The 26,264-nt window shown below is 48.7% G+C and overlaps 10 protein-coding genes across 10 annotated transcripts; 5 read left to right on the forward strand and 5 right to left on the reverse strand.

The window, feature by feature from the left end:
* Positions 1-3: 3 nt before the first annotated feature.
* DFJ58DRAFT_793482 (uncharacterized protein) lies at positions 4-1,376 on the reverse strand. Its single transcript, XM_041390408.1, has 4 exons — positions 1,007-1,376; positions 778-945; positions 574-717; positions 4-524 (listed from the first exon to the last, which is right to left on the reverse strand). Exons 1-4 carry the CDS (start codon positions 1,088-1,090, stop codon positions 180-182), a joined length of 741 nt encoding a protein of 246 aa, XP_041242783.1. The 5' UTR covers positions 1,091-1,376; the 3' UTR covers positions 4-179.
* Positions 1,377-1,664: 288 nt separating this feature from the next.
* DFJ58DRAFT_793487 (uncharacterized protein) lies at positions 1,665-2,160 on the forward strand (the record flags this gene model as incomplete). Its single annotated transcript, XM_041390409.1, has 2 exons — positions 1,665-1,898; positions 2,012-2,160. A coding segment is annotated over one exon (234 nt), but the record flags the coding sequence as incomplete, so codon positions are not given.
* Positions 2,161-5,481: 3,321 nt separating this feature from the next.
* Positions 5,482-7,833, forward strand: DFJ58DRAFT_914669 (uncharacterized protein; the record flags this gene model as incomplete). Its single annotated transcript, XM_041395400.1, has 1 exon — positions 5,482-7,833. One exon carries the CDS (start codon positions 5,482-5,484, stop codon positions 7,831-7,833), a length of 2,352 nt encoding a protein of 783 aa, XP_041242785.1.
* A 1,140-nt stretch (positions 7,834-8,973) lies between these two features.
* Positions 8,974-10,674, reverse strand: DFJ58DRAFT_793505 (uncharacterized protein). Its single transcript, XM_041390410.1, has 5 exons — positions 10,630-10,674; positions 10,348-10,584; positions 10,235-10,298; positions 10,033-10,181; positions 8,974-9,978 (listed from the first exon to the last, which is right to left on the reverse strand). Exons 2-5 carry the CDS (start codon positions 10,462-10,464, stop codon positions 9,127-9,129), a joined length of 1,182 nt encoding a protein of 393 aa, XP_041242786.1. The 5' UTR covers positions 10,465-10,584; positions 10,630-10,674; the 3' UTR covers positions 8,974-9,126.
* DFJ58DRAFT_685138 (uncharacterized protein) lies at positions 10,675-12,204 on the forward strand. The gene is made up of 2 exons (XM_041383293.1): positions 10,675-11,170; positions 11,241-12,204. The coding sequence occupies exons 1-2, from the start codon at positions 10,978-10,980 to the stop codon at positions 11,849-11,851; spliced, it is 804 nt and encodes a 267-aa protein (XP_041242787.1). The 5' UTR covers positions 10,675-10,977; the 3' UTR covers positions 11,852-12,204.
* A 1,296-nt stretch (positions 12,205-13,500) lies between these two features.
* On the forward strand, positions 13,501-14,700 carry DFJ58DRAFT_842389 (uncharacterized protein; the record flags this gene model as incomplete). The annotated part of the gene is made up of 1 exon (XM_041392824.1): positions 13,501-14,700. The coding sequence occupies one exon, from the start codon at positions 13,501-13,503 to the stop codon at positions 14,698-14,700; it is 1,200 nt and encodes a 399-aa protein (XP_041242788.1).
* Positions 14,701-15,123: 423 nt separating this feature from the next.
* On the reverse strand, positions 15,124-17,238 carry DFJ58DRAFT_433024 (uncharacterized protein). The gene is made up of 3 exons (XM_041380380.1): positions 16,754-17,238; positions 15,239-16,695; positions 15,124-15,181 (listed from the first exon to the last, which is right to left on the reverse strand). The coding sequence occupies exons 1-2, from the start codon at positions 17,183-17,185 to the stop codon at positions 15,283-15,285; spliced, it is 1,845 nt and encodes a 614-aa protein (XP_041242789.1). The 5' UTR covers positions 17,186-17,238; the 3' UTR covers positions 15,124-15,181; positions 15,239-15,282.
* A 20-nt stretch (positions 17,239-17,258) lies between these two features.
* DFJ58DRAFT_793515 (ATP-dependent RNA helicase) lies at positions 17,259-22,236 on the reverse strand. The gene is made up of 22 exons (XM_041390411.1): positions 21,975-22,236; positions 21,799-21,916; positions 21,467-21,748; positions 21,320-21,412; positions 21,130-21,267; positions 20,936-21,081; positions 20,648-20,885; positions 20,492-20,598; positions 20,303-20,430; positions 19,844-20,251; positions 19,696-19,793; positions 19,579-19,644; positions 19,353-19,526; positions 19,110-19,298; positions 18,871-19,056; positions 18,687-18,810; positions 18,502-18,632; positions 18,229-18,456; positions 17,999-18,178; positions 17,655-17,942; positions 17,424-17,592; positions 17,259-17,369 (listed from the first exon to the last, which is right to left on the reverse strand). The coding sequence occupies exons 1-22, from the start codon at positions 22,172-22,174 to the stop codon at positions 17,341-17,343; spliced, it is 3,720 nt and encodes a 1,239-aa protein (XP_041242790.1). The 5' UTR covers positions 22,175-22,236; the 3' UTR covers positions 17,259-17,340.
* A 50-nt stretch (positions 22,237-22,286) lies between these two features.
* On the reverse strand, positions 22,287-24,047 carry DFJ58DRAFT_793518 (P-loop containing nucleoside triphosphate hydrolase protein). The gene is made up of 9 exons (XM_041390412.1): positions 23,970-24,047; positions 23,811-23,922; positions 23,653-23,759; positions 23,502-23,603; positions 23,255-23,450; positions 22,902-23,194; positions 22,814-22,847; positions 22,673-22,759; positions 22,287-22,618 (listed from the first exon to the last, which is right to left on the reverse strand). Exons 1-9 carry the CDS (start codon positions 24,038-24,040, stop codon positions 22,589-22,591), a joined length of 1,032 nt encoding a protein of 343 aa, XP_041242791.1. The 5' UTR covers positions 24,041-24,047; the 3' UTR covers positions 22,287-22,588.
* A 71-nt stretch (positions 24,048-24,118) lies between these two features.
* DFJ58DRAFT_793520 (uncharacterized protein) lies at positions 24,119-26,017 on the forward strand. The gene is made up of 3 exons (XM_041390413.1): positions 24,119-24,206; positions 24,259-25,315; positions 25,367-26,017. The coding sequence occupies exons 1-3, from the start codon at positions 24,134-24,136 to the stop codon at positions 25,761-25,763; spliced, it is 1,527 nt and encodes a 508-aa protein (XP_041242792.1). The 5' UTR covers positions 24,119-24,133; the 3' UTR covers positions 25,764-26,017.
* Positions 26,018-26,264: the final 247 nt, after the last annotated feature.

The raw sequence follows: 26,264 nt of genomic DNA on the forward strand, positions 1-26,264 counted from the left end.
AGCTGAATCACAACAACAATAAGTTGATCTCTACAACGGTATTGAACAAATATGAGTTAGATAACATGATAGATACAATGCATGAGAATGATATATGTTTCATGAAATGAATTGCCCAAGACGGCGAATGCAACAAACGAGGGACATTGAAGTCAGTAGTAGATCGGCGCAACAGAAACTCAGATCTCCGTCCGACAAGGAGGCCGTAGCGTTGAACGTCGCCTGGAAACTATGCTCTTAGAGTACAACCCTCTTCTACACTGTTCATCCTGTGTCGGAAGGACAGCACACCAATGACCGTTGACATACTTCCAGACATCAGCGCGGTTGTCAAGATTGGATGGAGCTACAAGGGGCGGAAACGCGCGGTTTGATGGGGCGTATGTGGGCACTGTGAGGCGCGCGCCAAATGCTGCATCTTGATACGGTACCCAAGACGAGGTTTCACGTGCCTGAGATGGACACGGTGAAACGATAATTGTCGGAGCAGAAGGGTGTGTAGGTTTGATGACGAGCGGTTCGACCTTTTAACCAAGTTAAGCATGAATTTGAACATACTTGGATCAGACTCACTAAAGCAGACGATCGCCTACGCTTTCTTCTCGATCGTTCTGGTAGTGAAATTTCAGGACACGCCGCAAGTGCGTTGTCTTCTGCTACATAGATTCTGGGGCCTGGCGACAACGGCGGCTGTGGCTGCGGCTGTACTTCGCTTATCTACAAAATTGCTCCTGTTTAACTACATAGTCTGGTGAGACAAACAGAAGCGCGACGTACCTGTTCTAGTTCTTCACCAAGGGGGTCTAGTTCGGACAACAGCCTAGCAACTGTGTCCAAGTCTTCCTCCATAACATTTTTCAAGCTACGATACACAGGCCCAATAGTTTGGCCACACAGCCCGCGCCACGATAAGTCAAGACAGGTGAGCACATTTACATCGACCGACTAAATGTAAGGCGTCCGCCAGTTCAGATGACGACGGTAAATAACCTTGGAATAGACTCACCATGGCATTGTCATTACCAGACAGCGCATGTTCAACGCGTACGTCCAGCCACCTGGCAGATTTGCGTGACAGTCGAGCAAACATCCCTTCAGTCCCACTCAAAGTCCACCAAAAAAGTAGTTACTGTGCTCGGGACTCCGAGGCCCCTGATACCTGCGGAAGCGAAGTAGATAATGCGTAAATCGACCTTGATATGAGAATCGACCGGACAGGCTTCAGGTGTCTCTGAGGATGGAGCGGAAGAAGCATAGAATCCAGTTTCCGGGCATTGGGCCGAGGGAAAGCACATGGAAGAGAACAGACGTGTTTTTGACTCCGGATATGAAGAAGCCGGAGCCGGTAGACAAGAACATCGTGGGAATATGGCTTGTAGTAGACTAGTCGTCGCTGCAAAGTCACTGCGTACTATTCTGAAGTCTGTTTACTAATCTATTACACAGTATTGAACACCCACGAGTGCTGCATATAAGCTCAAATATAAAGTAAACCACACAGGTAGTCCTATAGGAGGCAGTGGGGGTAATGTGCTGCTTGCACTTACTAGTAATAGTACTGCAACACGTGGCGGATAACGCATGATAGTACAAGCTATCGCTCAATGCACCTGTATACAGGGTCAAGTTAAACACGTCGGGACTACCCAGACTGCAAATAGTAGTACCATCGTTCATATGGTGTATGGCATTTTGTTGTGATGCTAAACTTTGAAGCTGTTTTCGCATGCTGCGCAGGTGACTCATCTACTCGGTGGTTTCCACATCCAACGCCGGATTGCACGATATCATCTTCACGAGAGTTAGCTCGAGCTCCTCGGTGTTTCTTGATGAATTTCGGAACTGCGATAGTCGCACCTCTCACGGTCAAACGGCTTGCGAACAGCTTAGGAGCTTGAAGATTTGTAGCCAAGGGCCCGTACGTGGTCCCCGCATATCGTAATACAGCTATTGGCATAGGCCAACTCGGTAATGAACTTCGTCAGGGTCTGGAATTTAGAATTCGACTCACTGGCTGTCCACTACTTCATGCGTGTTTCGAGTTGTACTATACAAAGATAAGTAGACGGACCAAGACTGCTGAACTCGGAGCTTGCGCCCATCTTCTTTCGGAAGCGCATTTCACCATCCGATGATCTAGAACATCCAGAACGAGAGAAACAAGTCAGTTTGCCTCAGGGAGCCGCTAGTATTCTGTATTTATACCGTATGTCGGGACTAAGTCTGCGGACTCGGGAACAGCCGCGCAACTGCGTTGCCTTGCTCGCACCATTTCGAAATCTGTACCCCTCCTGATTCGTGGGAAGTGCAAGAGACCTCAGGTGCAAGCAAGGTACCGGCGGCAATCGACAGTAGCTCTATAGCTAAGGTTTGTTCACCAGGCCCTTGAATCATGTACATGTAATGCTTTTAGACTTTCCAGTTCCCTGTGTCACCTGCGGATTATCAACATTTGTAAGACCAAAACTTAGAACATTGATCTAACCTAAAGAGGCCTCAGACTGTGCTTCTTGTCTGGCCCACGGGCCACTGGCAGATTATCAGCGTTTGTAAGAACAAAGCTCAGAAGAACCTAAATGAGATCCATGTGCAAGCTTCTGGTCTGGCCAATCCAAGCTAGCGAACAAGATCCTGCCGTGCCTTCCTGCTGTTGATTCCTTCGACGACTGCGGATATTAAAGAACAGGACCTGACGCTGTCAAGGCTTCAACTGAAGCTAGATAGCATATCGAGGTATGCAAGCATGGCACATTTACCACATCACTAAACAGTGCTAGGGGCTTCGAAGCTTTACATGAATCCCCGGTTGGTGAGGATCAAAACGAATCACATTAGCTCCTGAAAAGACCCCAGGTGAGTTCTTTGTATCCGATTTCTACACAGGGAATGCTTGGCGACTTCCCCGCGCAGTTATGAATTCCACAACAAGGCACTGGGCTGTGACAACTTTAAGGAGGGAGAACCCCTGTGTTACGTGGTCTTTACTTCGTACAATTCGAGAAGGACGTAAACGACTGACCTATTTACATAGGGGATTTGGCCACCCTGATTGGCCCTAGCACCCGCTCGACGTAATACAGCCATCACAACTGACATTAATGAAAGGCAAAAGGGAATAACTTCGGGACATTATGGTCAGGATGCGAAACAATATACTTTCCTAATCTAATATGGAGAGATGACGAGCGGCAATAAGCCGGACGAATCCCAGAAGTCTCCATGCAGCCCATGATGATCCCGCTAGTCTGCTTCATCTTGGTTCTCGCGAGTAACGCTAGGCACCGTCGGATTGCTGGGATGTCAACTGTTGGTAGCTAGCCGTAGAAGACGGAAGAAAAAAGAAGAAAAAAGAACCAGCCGTTTTGAGCTGGCATACTATCGGAACGAACAGATGCTGTCGGTGAAAACAGACGGACGTTTTCAACGACGATCACGTGCGAACCCGAGAACAATGAGCCACTCAGAAGCTCCCGACTGTGGTTATTACTGGAATAACGATGCTGTAACCATCGTTCCTTCGCGACCGATAAGAGCAAGTCCCACTGCCTATGAGGGTACGTAGCGGTGCCACTATCAGCTCATGCAACAGTCATGATTGATATGAGACTAGCAACACTGATATGAGGCCGGTGACGCGGATATGAGCTATGTGTAAAACCAACTTAGGCCTAAGTCAGTTCATAGCAAAGGCCAGATATGCCCGAGCGGCCTAAAGAGATTGTACTTGTCACGTTGAATAGAAAGGCTGCGCGATTGATCTTATGTCATAGCTGGCGCGCAGTGCTGGGACACGAGGCAAGCTTCGAGGGTCGTGGTATTAGAGTATGTCCTAAATGGGAAAGATGATATCTAGGCGCCGCTACGTTCTCGGGCGGGCGGTGTGAGCGAGGATGTGTCGCAAAAATGATGTCGTGAGACATATGTCTAGTATAGGCGGACTGACTGATTACCGATGAGATAAGTTGGGCTGTTTGAATTGATCTGTTTTTATCTGAGATACAGATATATCAAAACCGGCGGTGAGAGATTCGGAATGCTGATCAGGATAAGATCGATGAGATGGTAAAGCTGATAATCAGTTTACGTGGAGAAGTCGGGTGTCAGAGAGGAAAACGAGGACTATAATGAAATTGAGTACGCATCGACAACAGGGAAGAAGACGTGTAACAAATGCTTGGTAGTATGGATGGAGTTATAGCATACACTTCTTAAGAAGTGCTCCTGGAAGACTACCGGCAATTTCATTTCTCGGAGAAAATAGTGCGTGGCAAATTTCTATACGCACTAGATGGAGGACACATGGTTTTTGACCATTTGACAAACAGGGAAAAACTGATTGGAGTGAGGGAGAAAGCAGGGGAAATACTAGAAACACTGCATGCGGCGATCAGAGATTGATAGTTGAACAGCGCAAGATAAAACATAAACGGGACACTGGCAGGTGGTGCCCGTGGGGCAGGCCCAATGGCAATGTGACAAGAGAACATGATGCACGATCACTGCGATGGCACTGTTATGCGTGATGTGGGAGCTAGATTGATGACTGTGTGATATGAGAGGGTCAGGCCCTTCAGGAACGACACGCTGTACCACAAATGAATATGGATACTGGGTTGGTATTGTTTGAGCGTGTTGGCCCCAAGAAAGAGGATGTCTGGCGAAGTGGCCTGCCTCGTTGCAAGGCATGACTCTCGGTGACTGATCACGAATACAAAGGAAGCCCTTGCATGGAGTGGCATTGTGCAATTATTGGACTGCTTGCTGGTAAGGGGGCGGCCTCGAGGCATGGTTCCGCATGGATAACTGGGAATAGGATAAAGATTTGAACCACAACCGTAACTAATTGGAGCTATAGCGAGTCAGGGCTAACGATCCAAGGGAAGAGTGAGCCCGACCTGTCGTCGTTGCAGAAAAATTACGGACCCACTACGGCACCTGCCTCAGCACAGCCATCGAGGTCGGGTAACTTGTGATTGGAAGATACCCCGTGAACTGCTTTCCACAGTCCACTGGCAACGACAATGGTGGACCGAGTAATCAAAATGTAAAAATTTACACTTTTACTGAAGTTTAACAGGTTGCTCTTGACGTCGTACCACACAGCGGCGAAACTCATTTCAACCGTTGGTTAAAACGTTGTCCTTCGTTGACTGACACAGCCTTTCTATATTACTCGGTAGGCCTTTCCAAAATTTCTTCCTGTGCATGGCACTGACATGACGCGTGTACAATTCTCTTTATCTGTAGACTTGCCTATCAAAGGTGAATTTGAAACCTTTGACTTGGATCCAAACGGCCATTTTTGTTGGGGCCTGGGTCACTTGTTCATATCGCGAACTCCTAGACGCTCATTTCCTGCCTTGAGGCAATCCCCGAAGAGCCATCTCTCATACGGTCATAATATCAGATCCGAGATCTTCCCGTGGAACAATTCCCTTTTAACCATCGGTGAATCCATTTCCTTTCCCTTTTCCCCCGTCTATGCTTACTGCTTCTCTCCGTCCGCCCAGCGGTGGCTGGTACTCTCGTCCTCCACCCCAAATGCAGCGCCGCGGCCGCTCACGCCAAATATCGCCAGTGGCACTAGCTAGGCAGGCATCTGAAGAACGGAGACTACTTTTATATGTCGAGAAACAGCGGGAAGCAGAAATTGCTATACACACGAACTTCTTAGGCCCACCTCAGACACCTATCTTACCCCAGTCGGAGAAGACGGATCCTTCATTGACGCATCCGCAGGAACAATGTTGTGGTTCAGACGCATCATCATTGGTCCGCTCTCCTTCACACTCTACAAATTCTAAGGCCGACTGCATGAAGTCGGCGGACAGATCTCCTTCGTCCACCCGCTCTTTATCCCCGACTCCTTCGGGGTCTCTAGGGTCTGCTGAATCATCAGCACCATCTTCTATCTCCCTTGAGTCATATGACTCGCCTCCCTCACCGCCCCGATCACTCGAGGACCAAGTTCAGGTGGCTTACGCGTTGGATGATATCCGTCTTGCCAAGATCCTACTTCTTAAACTTAAAGGGATCGATGTCACTTCGGACAATGATCCTCGGATAGATGAAGTCCGAGACGAGGATTTTGACATGTGCTTCGTACCATCAGGTCCACTCAAACTTGAAGAACCTGAATTACTTGTCGTCCAAGAAACTCGACGGAGACAGCAACAGAAATGGGAGGAGGCTCAACGAAGACAACGCTTGCGTGCGTGCGAAAGGGTTTGGGAGGAAGAGAAGCACCGTCTACACACCGAGCGACTTCGCGCTATTCGCCGTCGCGAGGAGGAGATTGCTGTAGAGGAAGAGCGAAGGCGGATAGCAGAGGTTCATAAGCGCCAAGAGGCAGAGCTCGCTCTCCGACAGCGTTCCACGCGGGTGGGGTTCTCGATGGTTCAACGTCACACTGTATCTTATGGTAAATTGTCGCAGGCACGGTTAGAGAGGTGCTCGTCGAAGCGCGACGAAGATCCATTTCAGTACAGCTTCATGCGACCCATGAATTTGAGCACAACCCCACCCAAGCGTGGCCTCACATCCCCGAAACCGCTCTGTAATGACACCACGCCGAAGCCTCCAGGTGGCGGCCAGCAGCGCACAGTGTCGTTCAAGGAGGTCGTATCCTCTATGGACGGTAAGCTGTTCCCCCTCGACGCAGCTGAGCGGGCGGAGGAGGCGAGGCGTATTGCGGGAATCAGTACTGTTACCAGCCCTTCGCGGCACCGCCATCATAACTCTGCGCGATCCGATTTACTGCTCAGCCTGCTGCATGTAGTTGAGTGGCAGGAAGGCGAAAGGAGAAAGGCGAAAGGCAAGGACGTGGAACGACCTGCCCAATTTCTTGAGCAATCTCCGCTCTGCAGTACTCCCACCCCTGTGCTTTTGATCCCTTCAACTGACTCGATAACCCCGATGTCGTCTTCTGTTGCCACGTCTCGATCGAACTCTTGGCTGTCCTTTGGCAGTTGGCGCTCCTCGGTAACAGGCATTACGTCTCCCGAAGCATCTTCGCCTGTCACCGACTCGCCCAAATGCTCCACGTCATCCCTACAACTGCCTACTCTCTATGACAGTCAGCGAGATATTAACCCGCGCTCCTCCTTTGTCCGTGTTTCGCTTGATGAAACACCACTATCGCCACCCAAGGCTCAAAGACATACTCGGGAGGTGCAGACATCTCGACCTGCTGTCGATGTTCCCTCATTAGCAGGTCAATCTCGTGGGTTGGAGAGCATGGGGAAATCGTTTGTTCGACATGTCAGTCGTTCTGTCCATGGGATAGTCGACGTGGCGAAAGGACTTCAATCAGCCTACATCTCTACAACCATGTTTTCCGTTGGCGCCGCTCCCTCCCACTTTTCTACGTCTTCTTCACAGTCTCAAGCTCGCCCATCCGGCAGAAGGAGTTTCCGACCCTATGGCTACCGTGCTCGCCCAGGTGACGTGAAGAAATTTACCTCTCTCACTACACCGTCACCAACGGCCACCTCACCCGAGCCCATTCACTTCATTCCACTCGTAGCTCCTTTCCCGTCAAGTACTACATTAGTTGTGCATCGTTCGGCGGCCACTCACTCCCCCATCATCCCCTCACCCCTTCGCCCTCGCACTCCACCCACTGCGCTCGCTTACCGCATGCGCCCCGTCGCGAACCCCGAAATCCTCCGTCTACGCGCACTCCAGAATCTTATGTATTTGCGGGGCAAGGAATGGGAAGGCCGCGGACGAGAAGGCGGACTTGGCTGTGGCAAAGAGCGTTTACTTGGCGTTGCCTTTGAAGGCCGGGGACCGAGTGGCCTAGGGTGCGAGATGCGCTTCGTTATCGCATGATGATTTTTCCTCGGGTGAGACCTATGTGTTTGGTGGTATCTGGACTTTATAATCAGTTTATGCGCTGTTTAATCCTAATCGTTGGAACCGGGACCTTCCATTTTAGTTTTGTACGAGTGCGTGGAGTGGAGTGGAGTGGAGTGGAGGTAGTGATGATCTAGGTGGTCCATCTGTTGTCTGTATCTATAGAAGGTTTTTAGCTGACGATACCCTCGCACGACGAGCACGTACATATGATTTTTCTTTTCCTCTTCAATTGTTCATATATATACCTGGCCAACGCTTTTGCAATTGCGACATCCCATCCATCTAGACTTACCATTTTCCTTCTTTTGCGATTCCTCCTACGTACTTCGTATCTACTTTGCCGTAAAGAGCTGATCGAATGCAATCTTCATGTTTGTTCATCATATGTTCCAAGTCCTTAAATACTGGGGTGTCCATGAGGTGAAACACAATCTCGGTCTCGGGTCTTTGATTCCCCGGCTCCTTCGAAAAGGTTGGCCTTTCATGAATTTCAAACCAGTGAAGATGATGTACATTTGCCGATGACAGTGCACCATGCATATGCAGGTTTAGATAGTTGTATCTGACTGGCCGCCGTGGGGCGAGAATCTGAGCAGATGCAATGTTGAGTTGCTCCTGAGCCTATCGGTTGTCGGGGTGAAGTTGTACATCCAATCAGCATCCGGTGCTTCTGGTTGTAGGCGATGTGCATGGTGCCTGCTGTCCATATACGGTCGTGCACAAAGAACCGTAGTAATTTTGTATTTGTAGTAAGTCCTTGATAGGTCAGTGTGATTACGGCTGCCGTTACGGCTGCTGTTCTGGAAGGCACCATTCGCTGTAAAATAGGAAGAAGGTTAGTATCCGAGCAATCGGCCGGGCAGGGAAAATGGCCCTTTCACCTGTTATTCTAGTGGCGAGATGGTGACAGGTGCACAGTAGATAATTTTAAAAACCTTGATCATAGCAAACCACTAGAAGGCACTTCGACCATTCGAGACATTGTTGTGAGTCCCTGTCCTGCCGGTAGCCACCCTCCAAAAGCTTCCAAAGTTCAATCCGACAGACGGGTAATCGTAATGAAATTCACCTATTTCGGTGACAGAGTGGTTGTTCGACATTTGCAAATTGTACGTTCGAACAGACGTGTAGCTTACAATTCCAGGGCAACGCAGTGCAGTTCATATGTCATTGAAAGACGTTGCAGTAAGCGGAGTACTGTCAAAGCAAGAAGGGTATCAAAAGAGTCTAGGGATACAACACTGTAACGAAATGAACTACCGCGAGTTAATGATTGAAATCCGCCATATTCGGTGGGGTCCAACGGTCAAGTTTAGACGGTGTCGACTGCGCCCAACCCACGCTAGAGCCCACGCTTACTGGTGGCGCAGGCCCAGGATTTGGCGAGAATAAATTTGCGGGTCGTCGCATAGTCTTGGCATACGGAAGTTGATTGGAGTATATTGGATCTTGCATGCGCAAACCACTACCGAGTTGAGGAGGATGTTGCGGCTGGATCCGCTGCTGTGTTTGTGGTCGTTGGGGCTGCGGGGGCGGGGGGAGGGGTTGTTGTTGGAGCTGTTGTTGAGGCTGTGATTCCCATCCATTCCAAGGATTGCTATCCCGCTCTTGTGGCACATCAATGTCAAACGCCCACGGACTCATACGTGAACCAGAAGAAGATGACCCACTCCGCATCCGAGATGCGACAGAAAGTGACGTCGAGATCCGACCACTCTCCTCTCGCTCGAGATCAAGTGTGATTCCCTTTTCGCTCAAGGAGGCGGAGTCAATGCCTAGCATCTTACGCAGCTCCTCGTTCTCCTTTTCCAGACGGGAAATTTCAATTTCACGCTCCAACGCCCAATCGTCCCGAATCTCGGATTCTGCTTGTTGGTCTAATGTTTGAAGGAGAGCAGTGATGTCGATCGGGGAGTCTGGGGTGCCATCATCGTTTAGTTCGGGCTCTTCGCCAGACATGGAACGATGCAATGCACGGAGGGTGTGAGCAAGGCGCTGAAGACCAACTGCGGTCTTGGTTTCGGAAGTTAGGTCCGCATACTGGTTCTGGGAATCACATGCCAGGAGTAAGCCTTCATAGTGGCGCGTCAGGGTAAGCTCGTGTTGCTGAGCTGCTAACTAGATTCGAAGGACGTTATCATCGGAGAGTTGACAATGGGGTGTTAGACGCACCGCATGATTCCGAAATTTGGACATAATGGTTTCCATAGTGCTTTCATATTCTTTGAGAAGGATACTAAATTGCTTGTTCTCGTGAAGTAGGGTTTGGTTCTCTATAATGAATTGGGCGTTCATGCGCTCCAATTCGGAGTCGAAAACCTCTGCGAACAAGGTTGAGCCCTGCTGCGGATGGACAACCTGAATGCAAGCAGACCTTTCGAAATGTCGGTATTAAACCGCCTCAAAGCAAAACCTGAGCTGGCGTGCACGGCCTGGTCCTGGTGAAAACATGTGAAAGGAACGGATATTAGCAGTGACAGGACACACTTTTATTGAAGTAGCTTGTGAATGTATTGCATTTGATATCTTCTGGTTATGAGCAAGCTGGTCGCTGAGCTCGTGAATGAGGAGCCATGCGCGCAGAATATCGTTATCCATGATCATGTTTGAGAGCAGCTTGCTCTTCCCAAATAGGAAGGATTGACAAAAATGCAAAGTACACCGTTTGAACTTTTGAATGGCAGCTCAACGTTTAGCACACTTTGGCAAGGCAGTCCTGGATTGCTGCGGAAATTAGGATTGAATTGAGGAGACTAGTGTTTCACTGACCTAACAAAAAATCTGTGAGCTTGGGTTCTGGGTGAGAGTTCGTGGGAAAGTATGTTAGAGGTCAGTTTGCGACTTGTTCACTTCTCTCCTATAGTCTTCCTCGTCAGCCTTCTGTATAACATCAAACTGAAACGCTCGCTTCTTCGATAATCAATTGGGAAATAACTAGCGATTATATCACAGCTGTTTATCTCCTTTTCACAACAACTTCGGCAATTTCGACTATACATTTATTCTCGCTAATCATCGCCTGCTCTCTTATTCGGCTTTCTCGTTACATTCAGCCCTCCCCATTTTTTTTCATCAGTCTTCAGTCCATTCATATCAAGTTTCTTTTCCGTTTCAATCATGGCATCTACCTCAACATCTGGTCTATCGGCGTCAGTCACGCGCATTTTGTCTTTGACAGGCTTTGCAAAGGAGCTCAAGACCAAAGATATCCAATCTGCATTCTCGGAATGGGAGAATATTGGCGGAGGGTTCAAGATTAAATGGAGAGACGATACGAGCCTCTTGATCGTTTTTCAAGATGCTTCAGTTGGTAAGTACTAACTGTATCTGATTTCCAGTAAAAACTGTGTCTTATCAATTTATTTCCACGTGGTTGACAGCCAAACGTGCATATCTCCACACGCTCGCGTTCCCTCCTGCTATCCTTACTACCGGCAGTTCTGCTACCATCAAACCGTATGATGGGCCTGACGCCCAGACTGTCATTCAGACAGTAAACACCCGTGGTCACACAGGCAACGTTTCTCGCGGTCACAATTTGCGCGCTGCCTCTATTTCTGTTTTCCCCAGTCGCAGTGCCAACACGAGTCAGAACGGCAACGGATTACGCAACGGAAACGGCCAGAACGGCCACGTGCAGAATGCTACTATTTCGGAGCATTCACCAAGACTCACCAACGGGCGTGAGCCTTCTCCGACCCTTCCGACCCTCCCTTCTCACCCATCTCTGAATGACCTCATAAATTCGGCCGTGTCACACGATGATCCCGCTATTCTTCACGCGGAAGGCCCACCAAAGATTGGAGATCCAGGGAAGAGAATGTTGGGCGCTGCATTGGGTGTGAGACACCCTGCACTGGGACCGCGGGTCATTAATGGAAGCCATGTGATGGGAGGTGCAAGTCCCGGCACTAGCCCCAGGGGCAATGGACTTGATTCTACCATGAGGGATATGCAGAGGGCGATGGGAGGGCTGACTGTCGCCGAGTGAATACTAATACACCATGTCTGAGGATACGTCCTCGGATTCACATCGTGGTGTTTCATTGTTTCAATTGAGTGCGTGTAATTGATGTTTTCGTGGCTGATACGCATCCCTTGATTCATAATTGGAGGTTTTCATATTTTTCAGTTTCTTTGTGCTATTAGTTCCTGCATTCCTCGTGTCACGATACGTAGTCCCTCATTTTCGAATGTTTTTGTGCAGCCAACCAATTACTACACATTCTAGTGCCGCATCTAGGCCACTCCATCCTGACTGTGTGATATGCGCCAGCGTGTTGCCTAACATTGGATCAAACTCTAGAATTAGTCATAAAAACAGCGGGTTTGTGTCCGCAGTTCCATTGGTTCCTGAAAGTTAGAACACCCGTCGTCAACCCCTCACGCCATGGACCCTACTGCCGACCTCGTTGCCCGTGCATGGTAAAATTTAGTCATGGCAAGATTTTGATTTTGGCAGTGCCACTACCTGTGACACGACATGATCGCTGCCAATGCCAATGATGCGGCAGCCAATCCCAAACTAAGTTCTGGAGCTATGTAGCACAGCTCTAGCCAGCTATGCTAACTGTTTTAGATCCTGATTGATATTGAGGCTCCGTGCCTTCTGCTGTATGATCGCGCGCAGTTCAGCGATAACGCACCATCTGTTACGACATCACGGAGAAGCTACCTGACATCTTGGCTCATCTTGGGTGGCAGCATCATGAGGTTTCATCAGATCAAGATGAAACGGAAGATTGAAACAGGTAAGGTTCCTTATTCGGCCAGTTGGCTTGATGGACAACCTTGATTGATATTCGCAAGCGCATCTCAAGCGCATCTTGTTACGAACCCCTACACGGGTCCAGGCTAAGTTGACAAATGACCAGAGGCCGCCCGTTCCGGGAATACCACTAATCACGGGAGAGGAACAAAGAAAGTAATGCCAAATGTGTGGTATAATGCCTTGTAGCCATTGACGGCTGCCAGTCAGCCAAGGTTTCATGGCGCTGTCAATAACACGAGGCTCAGGTGCGTCTTTCTCTCACAATCAGAGCAACACTCCAGTATTCTTTATCCGGTTCTCAAGCCAACTCCTTGTAGACACGGTTAACTGGTCAATGACCTTGCTGCCGTAGCTAATACATGCGGCCTTCTTCTTGACCGGTGATTTTCCTGATATATCACATGGTTGATGACTTTGACGACAAAGGTCGCCAATTCACTTCCGCGTCCATTCTTGCGCCATCACTTAGTACAGATTTCAACGTGTTCGTGAGCCACTTTACCCCCGATTGCGTTGTTTGCTATCGTGAATTACGGAATTGATCAATGGAAGTAACGCAGTCCCAAGAGTTAATCATTCGAGACCCTATACAATCCAACCGACTTAGCGATGCGGGCCTGGTTTTAAATCGCCTGTCTTCCAATTTGATACGTTACTGACATCCCAGCCTTTCTATTTGTGTTCTTTGACTCATCCAGATTTTGACGCTTCTTTACGGCTGATCTTGGGGTATATGATATCCGAATCGATTTCCGCGCGCAGCTTTCGTTGCTGCTCCATCATACACTGAATGTGACTTCCCTCATCATCTAGACATGCAGCCATACATATATTGCCACCCTCAGCTTCAGTCCTCCCATACACACATCATGAGTCCCTACATCCTTTCTCACTCTCCCGATAGCGTCTATTCTTCCGACGGCTTATACTCCCCTCCCGAACATTGCCAGCCGAAGTACGAGTCCTCTGAGACCGTACCAAGGTTCAACTCATGGTCAGCCTATAGTCATATTTCGAGCCTTTTACGTGCTCCGCACCACGTTCCATCCATCAATCCTAAAGTCACAATTTTAACGACACAACCATCACTGTCCTCCGACGTTAACACCCCTTCGTCTGCATCGACGCAGTCATTACAGACACCGTCCTCCCCCTTTGTCCACGAGTACCCCGACACTCGGCAAGACATGGATTTTGATGAATCTGACTCCGAAGATGAGGACGCCGATTTTGACATTGAGGAGATGGACGGGATCGAAGAAGAAACCATGCCGTTTTACGGTGTAACTGTGCCCCAGGTGATGAAATCTACCTCTGCGCTCGAAGGCGCGCTAGGGGACAGTTCACGGTCATCTGGCCCTTGGTGGCCACAGCCATCATCGTCATATATACTTTCAGACCGACGAATGTCCGTGTCTGCACCTGGATATCCTATCTCGTCTCATCGACAAATTCCCTCCCATGCACAACGACGGCAGGACAGTGACATGTATTCCCCAAGACCTCATAACGATTCTTTACCAGCATCACCTTCATACCCTCATCACAGCTCTTCATATACCCACGACAGTTCGAGTTCAATGACTGCATTATTCGCACCCACTCCCGCATTGTACCAAAATTCGTCATCTTCTCTAGCCAATGCAATTCCACCTGGCCTTACACCTGGAGCGACACGAAGTTCATCCACCCGTCTGCCCATTTTGCAACCGCAACCAGTCCGCCCAATCCCCCCAATTCCTTTAGACGAATTAGCATCGTCCGCTGCCGAGGTTGATGAGTCTGTCTTTCCAGACGAAGGCATTCGTAGACCTCGGGAGCGGAGTCTTTCGCCTCTTCCACTTCTTTGCCAACCAGTCTCCGATGCCGTGAGGTATCAATTGAGCGCAAACCCTAGGAACGCTCAGGGTGACGGGGAGCCATATGATCACCAGATTACGGCGGAGCCGTCACCTAGAGCTTCTATTCAAGCTCATCATTTTACCCCGGCTTACCCCCGAAACTGCTCAGGAGCTACGCACACTCCGATGTGTACTTGTAGGCGTGATAGGAAAATGAGTAGGCGGTGATTTTTTTTTATCCATGTCAATTGTTCATGTTGTGATGTTGTTCATGATAACGCTTTACTTGGATATTTGATCAGGCCTACTAGTAACTAGATAAACTATATAATTGAACCGGGCGTAGCTTATTGCATGTCTTCATTTCATTCGGGGCTCGTTAATAGTTACTTAACCTAGTGATATCGTGGAAACAATACGTGAATAAGTAAACCAAAAGAGGGCTGAAAAAAAAACATGACGACTGAAACCAAAGCGTTTCTGAATTATGGTGCAGGGTAACCTTTTAATTATTATTATCGTAAAATGGTACCGTAAAGAGAATGTCATAATGGAACATGAACCTGTCTTTGGGATCTGGGAATCCAAAGACAAGTCGTGCGATGGTATGAGGTGACGCTGGGAAATCAGGGGTTCGCGAAGAAGATTGACGGTATTGCGCGGCCTAAGTCAAAAGGGGAACTGCTGTTAAATAAACACGAAACATTTGCTATATCAATCAATGGATAAGTAGTGTGCACTGGATCAGGATATAAATTGAACTTACCGGCGATGCCCATCATCTCACACCGTCAGATAGCTATTGTTTTGTTATATTCCTCCGCCAGCAGAAGTCGTCCGAATTCTAGCGCTGCGGGACGTAAAGGACCTCGTCCTGATCCTGTCACACTGACGTAGGTGCTTTTGCGGAGTGCAGGGAGCGAAACGGGTTTGTGGAGCTACACTTTTTCGGCTACTTTTCTGTTTGGCCAATGTGAGGGCACTGGTTTCATCGACGTTCGGTGAAGAAGCCGGTTGTTGTAACGGGAGCGCGGGGCGCGGGTTGACATCGACATGGTGAAACTCAGCCGAAGGCAGCAGTGGCGGAGATCCTGGGAAATCCGGATGTCCGTGGAGAGATCCTCCACGGATCTTCGACTGTAATGAGACCGAATGGTTGGGAAGTTCAGGGGTGCCCGAGTTAGATGCAGCATCCAGAAGGAGATCCTCAGCCTCACCCCTTTCCTCGTTCTGAAGGAAATAGAAATCTAAAGGTACGTAGGATTGGCGCCGACTGCGGATAACAGGTGATTCCCCGATTGAATCATGGACGCTGGTCCTATTCAGGTCAAATATTGGGAACAACGTGTCCAGGGGATGTGCTTCGTTATCTATGTCAAAGTTGACTTGTGCTTTCTGTCTGATCGTACTCGTGTCGGGTTTGACCGGCTTGGAATTCCTGACCGAAGCTTTGTCATCTAATATGCAGAACTCTCCTGGATTAACCCAGCGGCTATACTCGCTGCCATTACAAGGAACCGATTGGTGATTGTCAGAAGAAGCTGGTCTTCTGTCATTGTAGCGAGAGTTTTGGTAAGGCACTGCAAGAAGCCCCTCGTAGTAAAGTTTCGACCGTTCCTGCATGTGATTTCTGTATGTACCGGCGCATTCATGGATGTCACGAGGAGTGCCAAACGCTCCAGAAAGAAGTTGATAAAGTGCCACCCGCTCAGTAGCTGAGAGTGTACAAGTATTCGGTGACAAAGGGTCGGCAGAAGCCTTGCGTGGCGATAAACCTAGTTCAGCCCCATCGGTTCTCAGATCTGGCACCGCATTGGAAAGGGTGTGGAGTGGGCTAGTCTCGAACATTAATACTGGTGGGCCACGATACGTGTAAGCGACTTCGTCTATCGCTTGTGCAAATGAGTAAGACTCGTCAATAGTACTGACTGCCATGTCAAATTCGTCGTTTGGGTCGCTCGCAGGAAGGATGTCAGGTTGGAGGATTGGACTGATTGCGCGGGCCATCCGAGATGACGGACAAATAACTGCAGGTGGCAGGGGGTCGTCGTGAATGGATCTAACGGCGTATTTCCTTGGTCGGCCAGGTTTGGCCTTCGTAACTCCACGAGGTTTGCTTGGGGGCTTGGTCTCCTTGAGTTTCGATATCAAGTTTACAGTTGCTCTCTGCGACTCCTTCACAGGCGCTTGGCGCAAAGTGCGGAGGTTTAAGTTCGACTTCGGCTAAGAAAACATATCACATATCAGTCATGTTCTTGATGATCTATTCAAATGTTCGAACCGATCGCGCCGGCACTGGAGCAAAATCATTTGGTACAGTTGTGTTGCCATTCTTATCTTCCTTGATCACGCGCAAGCCTCGGCTGTGAAAGTAATCATAGACATGCCTCCTGTCGATATTGTAACGTTCTTGCAGCTCTTTCCGGACGGCAAAGGACGGCATCTCGATGTTTCCAGGGTGTATCAGTGCCTCAAGATCACGGACGAGATCCGGTCCTAGTCGGAGAGCGAGGCTTTCAGGATTAACACGCCTTCTCTGGAATACAGTGCTAGCATTCTGAGCAGCGGAAGGGGTTTCCGTTCCCAACGGTTGATCAAATGAAGGGGAGCTGGAACCATTGAGACGCCGCCAGGTAGAGTGTGAAGAGGCAGTTTGACGAGTAAAACGAGAATTGCTGGCTGCATCGGTATCACTTGGAGAGATGGTTTCCATTCTGCTCGGAGAATAATTGTACAAGATATGAGAAGGTTTCACGTTAACTTCGGGCGAAATCAACTTCGCTGCGTTAGGATAGGAATCTTATAGTCTTATTCCGCGGAGTGTAAAAACTACATATACTGCGACTGTACAGCCACCATGTTCTCGGGTTAAAAGTACAAACTAGCAGCGAAGACGACTGCAAAGTATGCAAATCAGAGACAAACAGATCTCCAGAGTGATTTTGACTTACTGTCCCTCTTGATTTTTACTTGAGCTTCTTCCAGTTTCTTGAATAGGTCCATATCTCCGATCACCCGTGCAGCATCCCTGACTTCCCTACACGTCTCATCTAATCGCGTTATAACCCTCACTATCGTACCTTCCTGGACGTCGGTCAAGGCCGTTATCTGGTCAAAGGGCTTTACAAATGGTCGACTATGAGTTTTCGCCCCTTGGGGGTAACGCACGTTCGCTGACTCACCATGCCCTTCGCCCATTCGTATACTACTTCCATGAGACCGAATTTTAAGCTGGATTTGAATTCTTCTGCCGAAACCTTGTGGTGGTCTTGCACACTTTCCACTCGCCGACTGATTGCAAGAATTGCATCTCTGCCTTCTTCGAGTTTGATCGGTACAACAGGTTCTACCTCTGTCTTTTCTTGAAAGACGAAGCAAGACAGAAGAGCAACCACTTCTTCCGGCTCATAGTTTGCTAGAGTATTCTCAAGTATAAGCTCAGTGAGGACGAGCTCGTTTGCAGAGTTGATCTGAACTTCAGTTAGCCGACAATATTTAAGATCGGTATAGCAGGGCCGAATCTGACCTCGCAGGCAACACGACCTTTCAGCTGGACAGTCGAATTTTCGTTGATGAACTTCAACTCCTTTAGGACCTCAATTCGTTGTTCATAGTCCGGGATAAGGTCGAGGTTCTGGTCAGAAATTGCCATCTTGAGTTTGTCGATGTTAGTGCGCAGCGTCTTCTGACCATGGAGAATGAGATACTGCTCGGCCCAGTCAGTCAAATGAAGGCATGAAAGTGACTTGAACTGACATGATCATGAAACTCGCCACACAGTGTACATGACGAACCTTGGCGACGCTTGGCGAGGTCGTTTCTGCTGCGCAATGCCTCCTGGAAATCAAGTGTTCGTATGCGGTCCCAATTAACCTCCGGTATGGTTCCAACAGCCCTCCAATTGTGGACAAGAATCTGTAGCGAGTTGATGATCTCAAGCATCAAAGACTTCCTATGGTGATCGACGATTCCAGTTGCGTCCACCTGCCTTAGCTTAGCATCAGAGCTCCGAGCAAAAATGTTGCACACCTTCATAGTCTCGGATGTCACCACAGAAATGCTGTCGAGAGGGACACTCCTTAAGTCGTATGTGAGATTCTCGACTTCTAATGAAGCGGGATCCAGTGGCCATCTCGGTGGCAGAGCTCGATCTTCGACATCTGGAAATCTAATGAACGGGCTTCATGTGCTAGCGTATGCCATCAAATAGATACCTGTGTCACCTAATTTCGTTTCCTGGTCGACCATAGCCAGCACAAAAAACAGTTTGCCCGCGAATGAACTCGCTTGCCGTGGATCTGGTTTAAGCAAAACGCCGACGTTGCCTCGCCTAAAATGCTGGTTGTAAACGGGAGCGTGATCAGTAGGCATTAGAGTCGTGATTGGCAGATAACATACGCCGTCTCGTAAGATGACAACCCTCCCTGGGCCCAACAAGTTGGTATTTGAAGGACTGGATGTCACCATAGTGCAAAGTTTGTTATTCAAACCAACGATCTGAAGGGAAAGATCGTAATAGCTCTCGATGTCAACCGAGCAAACATCACATTCGAGTTTGGGCATTTTAGAAAGTGTCCTTTCATGCTAATGATTGTCGTGAGTCAACAGGTATGAAAAAATAAAAGATAGAAACACACCTCTGCAACTTGCTTTTGGTGTTCGGGAAGCAGTCTCTGCGAAGAATTTTCAGAAAAACTCCGTTTGATCATTTCCTCGACGCGCAGTGCCTCCACACGAAGCAAGTTTAGTATCATATTATAGGTGAGCCTGAACTGCGACTGCAATTTTCCGGGTGTGCCGAGCATCATCTTCAAGAGAGATGTTTGCTGTAAAGTCAAGATATTACTAAAGTGTGCCTAAATCATTGATAGTGAACTTGCCTCGGGAAGATTGTCACCTGCAACAATGATCACCGTTCCGGTAGGGTCCAGACCTCGCCGTCCAGCACGACCTGCCATTTGGGTATATTCGCCGGGTAGAATGTCCCTGAAGCTGCGCCCATCATGCTTCCGTATGTTAGAAAACACAACGCATCTTGCAGGCATATTAACGCCCTGCGCGTGCCGTCAGGACTCCCTTGCCAATGACACGCGATGAGAAGCGCACCATCGCAAAGGTTTCTGTGGCAAACAGAACCTTGACGAGCCCACGTGCAAACAATATCTCTACGACCTGTCAGCAGCGAGTCAGTCGTGATTACAACCATGCGTGAACTCTTCAGACCTCTTTGACGATGGGCAACAAACCACCATGATGAACACCGATTCCTCGAGATAGTAGATCCCTCATCCTAGCGATTTGCGGAAGTTTCTTGTCCGAACCTAGGATGGGAATTAACGCAGTTAGTAAAGTCATCTCCCACTACACTTACCCTTTAGTCGTGCAAGGGCCTTTTCGACGGCGACATGTACTTCACTTTTCTCTACAGACGTGCACAGATCTGAATTGGTAAGAGTCGCAGCGTTTTCTTCGCAACGCTTCTTTGACAAAGTAAACACGACGACAGGAAGAAGCCCCTTTTTCTGAAGATGATTTAGTAGGTGCACGTAGAGATTCTTGTCTGCCCCAGTGTGAATGGTTCTAGACTGTCCGCCGCCACGCCCACGGAGTGCGGATCCGCTCGGGGCTGCGCCGCGTTGACCACCGCGTGCTGGTGCTGCGCCACGCTGCACACCTCTTGCAGCGCCTCGAGCACCGACACGCTGTACAGGAGGTAGACCTGCAGCATCTCGTTCCTTGTCCTGTTTCCTTCTGAGAGCATCGCCAGCATCCTGGTACCTGTACTCGCAGCGTCAGGGTGCACGATATTTAATCGGTTGACATATTACCCCCCGTGCAACCCAGTTCCTAGAAGCATCAACGATCTTGAATGTGTCCCTGCCGGCGTAAAGATAATGTTCAAGGGGGACAGGTCTTTGCGCCGTGGAGATTACATAGATGTCTTTCTTTTTGGTTCGCCTTTGTAAATTCACGGGCAAAAGTCAAAGCCTTTACGTGCAAGCGTCACATTTTTGCTCACCCTACCCAGTCCGCAAACTCTTTGCTGTTGGGAACAGTTGCTGATAGCAGGATGATGTTGACGTGATCAGGTAACATGATGATCACTTCCTCCCAGACAACACCTCTCTGCCAAACTCTAAGAAAAGTAAGTTCGGGAATAATGCAGGCACCATACCTCTGCGTCATTCACGTAATGCACCTCGTCAAAAATCACGAATTCGACATCGCGAATTAGATCGGCGCCCTTGTACAGCATGCTTCGCAGGATCTCAGTCGTCATCACTAGACAGCTCGCCTCGGGATTAATCTGCACATCGCCTGTAAGTATTCCGACAGATGATGACGAGAAAGTTTGTTTGAAGTCTCGAAATTTCTGGTTTGACAGCGCTTTGATCGGCGATGTGTATATGGCGCTAGAAGATAACTTGAATTGTTGACATGCTATACAAAGCACACGACAAACCGTGTCATATGTTTCTCAGCGAGAGCGATGGCGTATTCGGCAACGACAGTTTTCCCAGCGGAAGTATGCGCTGCGACAAAGACTGAATCTCCCATTTCGAGGTGATACACTGCTTCTTTCTGGAAAGTATCCAACTCAAAAGGATACTGCGCTAGATCATGAGATTTTGAGTCACGAAAAGAACGATGACCGACTTTGTGAGCCATATCCGGCACAAGTTCATGGAAGTTGGTCATAGGCTTGTTGATATCAACCACATGTGCCCAATCGCGCTTAACTACATTGGGTTTCCTGGTCCGTCGGGGAGCCGTTGATGGTCGTAGATGTGTCCGCTGGAAGCATGTTATTTGAGCATTAATTGATCCCGCACGACAAGGTCCTCACTGTTGTTGGTAAGAGCTCGTCAATTTCTCCGAAACTATCACCATTTGGTAAGAGATCTCTTTCGTCATCCAACGCACGACTCTCATCAATGTGCTGAGCGATATGTGCTGAGCAGCTATACGGTACATGCGAGAATGACAAATATACCTTGTCCTCGTTGTAATCAGCAGTATCATCGAGAGAAGCAAGCGCCTCGTCTTCCGGATCGTCTCCCGAGAGTCGCAATCCTCTCGAAAACCCCGGTGGGACACTCCGCAATCCTTTGATAGGTACTTCTGTGGTCTGTTTTGCTGCCAGAATCACATCGTCAAGTCCACCAGGTTTGAAGGGAACATAACCGGATTTTCCCCTGACAAAGTTGGCAACTGGGGCAGGAGCACGGTCCATAGATGTCGATGTGAGCGCTGTCGAAACCGATGCATTTGGCGTCTTGGAGGGGTTTACAGCTATGAAACGTGGGAGCATAACTAAGGGCTCACTTCTGCATAACCAATGACACGTCCTTCCAGACCCGCGCGCAGGAAAGTAAGACTAGTCGGCGGTGGAGAAGGTTCGGAGGTCAAGAGTGATTGTATAGAAATCTCGGGTTGCCACGTTCTGAGGTGAAAGAAATCAAATTTGCTGGTTTCAAAACATGTACGAATCGTATACGTACATTTGATATGTTGGAAGCCAGTGTTCGGGTATCCTGTCTGGTGGAAGGAGTAACTTGGCTTCAATTTCTTGATGGACCTTGTCTCGAGTAGGGAAACCAGCAAGTCCAAGATCTTCCAATATCTGATCTGCATCCTCTCGCCGAGGGTTTAATATCTGATCCATGACATGTTCGCGATTATCTGGCATAGTCTCGGCCATCCCGTTCTGCTATATAGTTTTAGATGATCAAACTCTCGAGATCAAGTTCAAAGTCACATTGAAGGATATGTGGCTGTGTTGGAAATTCTGTATTATCACACTTCAAAGTTCACGCTGATGATACTGAATATTGAATACTGAATACTGAATCGTCACTGCTAGATAGATCCTGGGCGACAGATTCCTCCCAAAATAATTATTTTGTGCCCTACGGAAAAAGTCAAATGTTTGATTGGTTATCATTATCCCTACGTTTTCGTGCCGTCCGACGATCGTACTATCGCGTCTCAAATGTGGAATCTGCGGCAAGGCTTCAATGGTTCAATGTCAACGGAGTCGAGCTACTCGATCGAGAGAGGGGTCTAAGCCTACCAGGCAGTAACGCTATAGCAAACACGCTGGCAACGACGAATACTACAATTGAAACAATGTAGGCTGCATATTCTGCGTTACACTCATTCAGCAACAGTGAACAGGGCATTCAACGATCAAGCGTACCATTTTACACAGTCGGGCCAGCAAACCGCCCAATTGGATAATAGTGCCTACACCCTCAAGTATGCGCATATGCGTGAAGCCAATTTCCTGATGGTATGATCCGTTGAAACGCTCATGTAATGCAGGAACACTTCCTCTTACCTTGATAAATTCGAGCTTCATATACTCGGGTAGTCTGACAGGAAAGATATTCTCAGAACTAGCGATAACTCAGTAAGTCGGGACTGACTCATCGAATGTTTTTGTTACTCGGAAGATTGTGACCACAATGTCAACAGCGCTGTATCCTTGTTCCCAGAGCTCATTTAGTTTCTCCATCGCAGCATCAATATCACCCTTCAAGCACAATCGGATCATGCTTTGTACGATGACAGGATGGGGCTGATCGCAAACTTTGAAAACGTTGTCGCCAGACACGAAACCAAAACCGGAGTGCGTTGACTGAAGGTTATTGATTGCTTGACGCATGTCACCTTCACATGTGAATATGAGAGCAGTCAGACCATCGTCATTGTATTCGACCTAAATTAATAGCAGGTTTGGTCACTAAGAAGATGACAGGCGCAGTAATTGGATTGTCACCTTCTCCATTTCGCATATTTCCAACAGTCTTTTCAGAATTTCGGTGTCTCTGAGCTTTGCATATCGTAGGATGGCACATCGACTCTGTATTGGTTCGATGATTTTGTTAGACATATTGCATGCCAGGCAAAAGCGAGTTGTGTTCGAGTAAATCTCCATCGTCCTTCTCAGCGCTTGCTGTGCACCAACAGTCATACTGTACAACGGAGTGAGCATCACCAAGACATAATCTCGTCGATATTTGCACCTGTCAGCCTCGTCCAAAATCACAATTTTATGCCGCCCAGGAGGAAGGGTGACCTTCTTTTGTGCAAAGGCCTTTATTTTATTCCGTACGACATCGATTCCTCTAGGGGCAGGTCAAAGCGAGACTGGTATCGAAGATTAGAGCTGCAAACCTCTCATCAGAAGCGTTTAGTTCGAGAACACCCTCTTTGTATGCATCCCCGAGTAACTGATGCGCTAGACAATGTATACTCGTTGTCTTTCCGATACCCGGCAGACCCTGCAATGACATTTGCATCAAGAAAGGGGATCCATCTCTATGAAGACGCACCGATATGATAATATGAGGGCAATTTCCATCCTTTGCAATGACCTTCAGTCTTTCAATAGTATCAACATTTCCGACCACATCATCCAAGCTCTGTGGCCTATACTTCTCCACCCTACCGATTCTCAGTTAAAACACCTACATAGAAGCGGAAGCACAAACCACGGTAGTTCATAGCCTGAACTTGCAGCGCCATTAGCTGGTGCCTTCCCTTTCGCTGAGGATGAAGCCATGTGCAAGTCGCGACGCGTGACGCTGTGACATAGCATGCCTGTGATCACATGTGACCATACGCGTTTATTCCATTTTACGTTTGAGTGGGCTTGATGTCCTCTTCGTTGCTGCCTTCCCTCAGTCACTGTTGTCGGCGTCAATGCTTCAATTTCGTGTTGCAGCATGGCAAGTGGAGCATTCAATATTTGGAGTCAATTTTCACAGTATCTGCTCATAGGTCCGAAAGGGTCTCGTTTTCTGTCGGCGAAGGCACCAGAGGTGCATCCTGTGACAACAGCCCTTCCTAAACCACGCCTCGACTACCGCGCTATCTCAGAGTCGATAGTATACAAGTCTCACAATGCCTTTAATCGAAAGGCTCCACTTCCGATTGGTGCATTGCAGTCGGTCGTGCGTCATTATGATGAACAGAAGAGACTCTCCAGCATGTTAGGCTTGAAGCGTCACGCCCGCTCGAACTTGGGCGAAAAGATGCGAACGATCAAAGATCCAATTGAGAAGCAGGCTGTCTTGGAGGAAGCTAAACTTCTCAAGGGGGAGGTCACAGATCTGGAGCAGAAACTTGTGACAGTGGAGGACATTTTACTGGGGCTTGCATTGCAAATACCGAATGACACACATCCTGATATACCACTAGGTCCAGAGGAAGCTGCTGTGGTACTTTCTACTCACGGATCGGACCCCATTGCTGCCAGTGACAATCGTGACCACATGGATGTTGGTCGCGCTCTTGGTATCCTCGACTTCGAAGCGGGAGCGACAGTTACGGGTTCATCATGGTATTACCTACTAGGAGAAGCTGCACTCTTGGAGATGGCTCTGACCAACTATGCCCTCTCAATTGCTCTTGAACACGGATTCCGGTTCGTCACGACGCCGGACGTTGTTCGGGCAGACATTGCCCTACGATGCGGATTCCAACCTAGAGATCAAAATGCTGATCCACCTGTTTCGCAAATGTATCACATTTCATCTTCGAATCCCTCTCATCCCGAACTCGTACTTTCTGGCACCGCAGAAATACCGCTTGGCGGTATGTTCGCGAATCAAATATTCACGGAGCAAGCTTTGCCTTTGAAAGTGGTCGGTCTTGGCCGTTCGTTCAGAGCCGAGGCAGGTGCCCGCGGCGCAGACACTCGTGGACTGTACCGAGTCCACCAATTCTCAAAGCTCGAGCTTTTCGTTGTTTGTAGTGAAGATGCCAGTGAACAAGCGATGGAAGAACTTCGTAATGTACAAACGGAAATTTTTGAAGGCCTGAATTTTCCGTTTCGGTAAGTATTGTACGTTAGACCGAGGCCCCCGCTCTGACATTATGACACAAGGGTTTTAGACATGCCTACCGAAGAATTAGGCGCCAGCGCGTATCGCAAATATGACATGGAAGCGTGGATGCCAGGTCGAGGGAGTTGGGGAGAAATCTCCTCCACGTCTAATTGTACTGATTACCAGGCCCGTCGCCTTCACATCCGCTACCGTCGGTCGTCAGGTATGCCCAGGCATACCCCACCATCGTCCTCATCCGCTTCGACTCAGTCGGCACCTGCGATACCATTCGCCCACACTTTGAATGGCACCGCGGCTGCCATCCCCCGTCTGATTGTTGCTCTTATCGAGAATGGTGCAACGTTCGACGAAGCAGGCAAGCCAGTGGGTCTTGATCTACCCAGCACTTTGAAGCCTTTCTGGCATGGTGCATCTTCGATCATACGGTGGACTTGAACGTGGGATATTGGCGTACTAGTTGTTACCATTGTCACTTGTCAAGACGAAGCTACAGAACTTTGACAGAACGATCTGACGATCTGACTGTATGCAATTTAGGGAGCTCAAAAGAAACTACCATTGTCTGATTGACTGGTACCTTCAAGGAGTATAATCACGGCTGCGTCAGGGTTCGATGTTCGTTGGGATATACATATGTGGGCAGGTACACAGGCAGCTCTGGTATTTCAATGAAGATTGCGTTTTTGCCAGAGACAACGATTCGGACTTAGAAACGCGCACATGTTATGCGTGTTTTTGCTCAGAGAAATACCTAGGCTCTTGGCCCATTCTCAACCAACGATCTGTGGTACATCTGTGGTCTGACTCCTAACTGATACTCAGCTATGAACTATGCGGAAAGCTGGACTCTCGTCAGAGACGATCTGCGCCTCAGAGAAGCATACTCCTGAGTCCCACCTCCGCGCTTGGTGCGTGGTCGAAGAGACATGTGAAAAC

The sequence above is a fragment of the Suillus subalutaceus genome (genome assembly GCF_016647625.1).
Source record: "Suillus subalutaceus strain FC151 chromosome Unknown DFJ58scaffold_69, whole genome shotgun sequence".
Classification (NCBI taxonomy): domain Eukaryota; kingdom Fungi; phylum Basidiomycota; class Agaricomycetes; order Boletales; family Suillaceae; genus Suillus; species Suillus subalutaceus.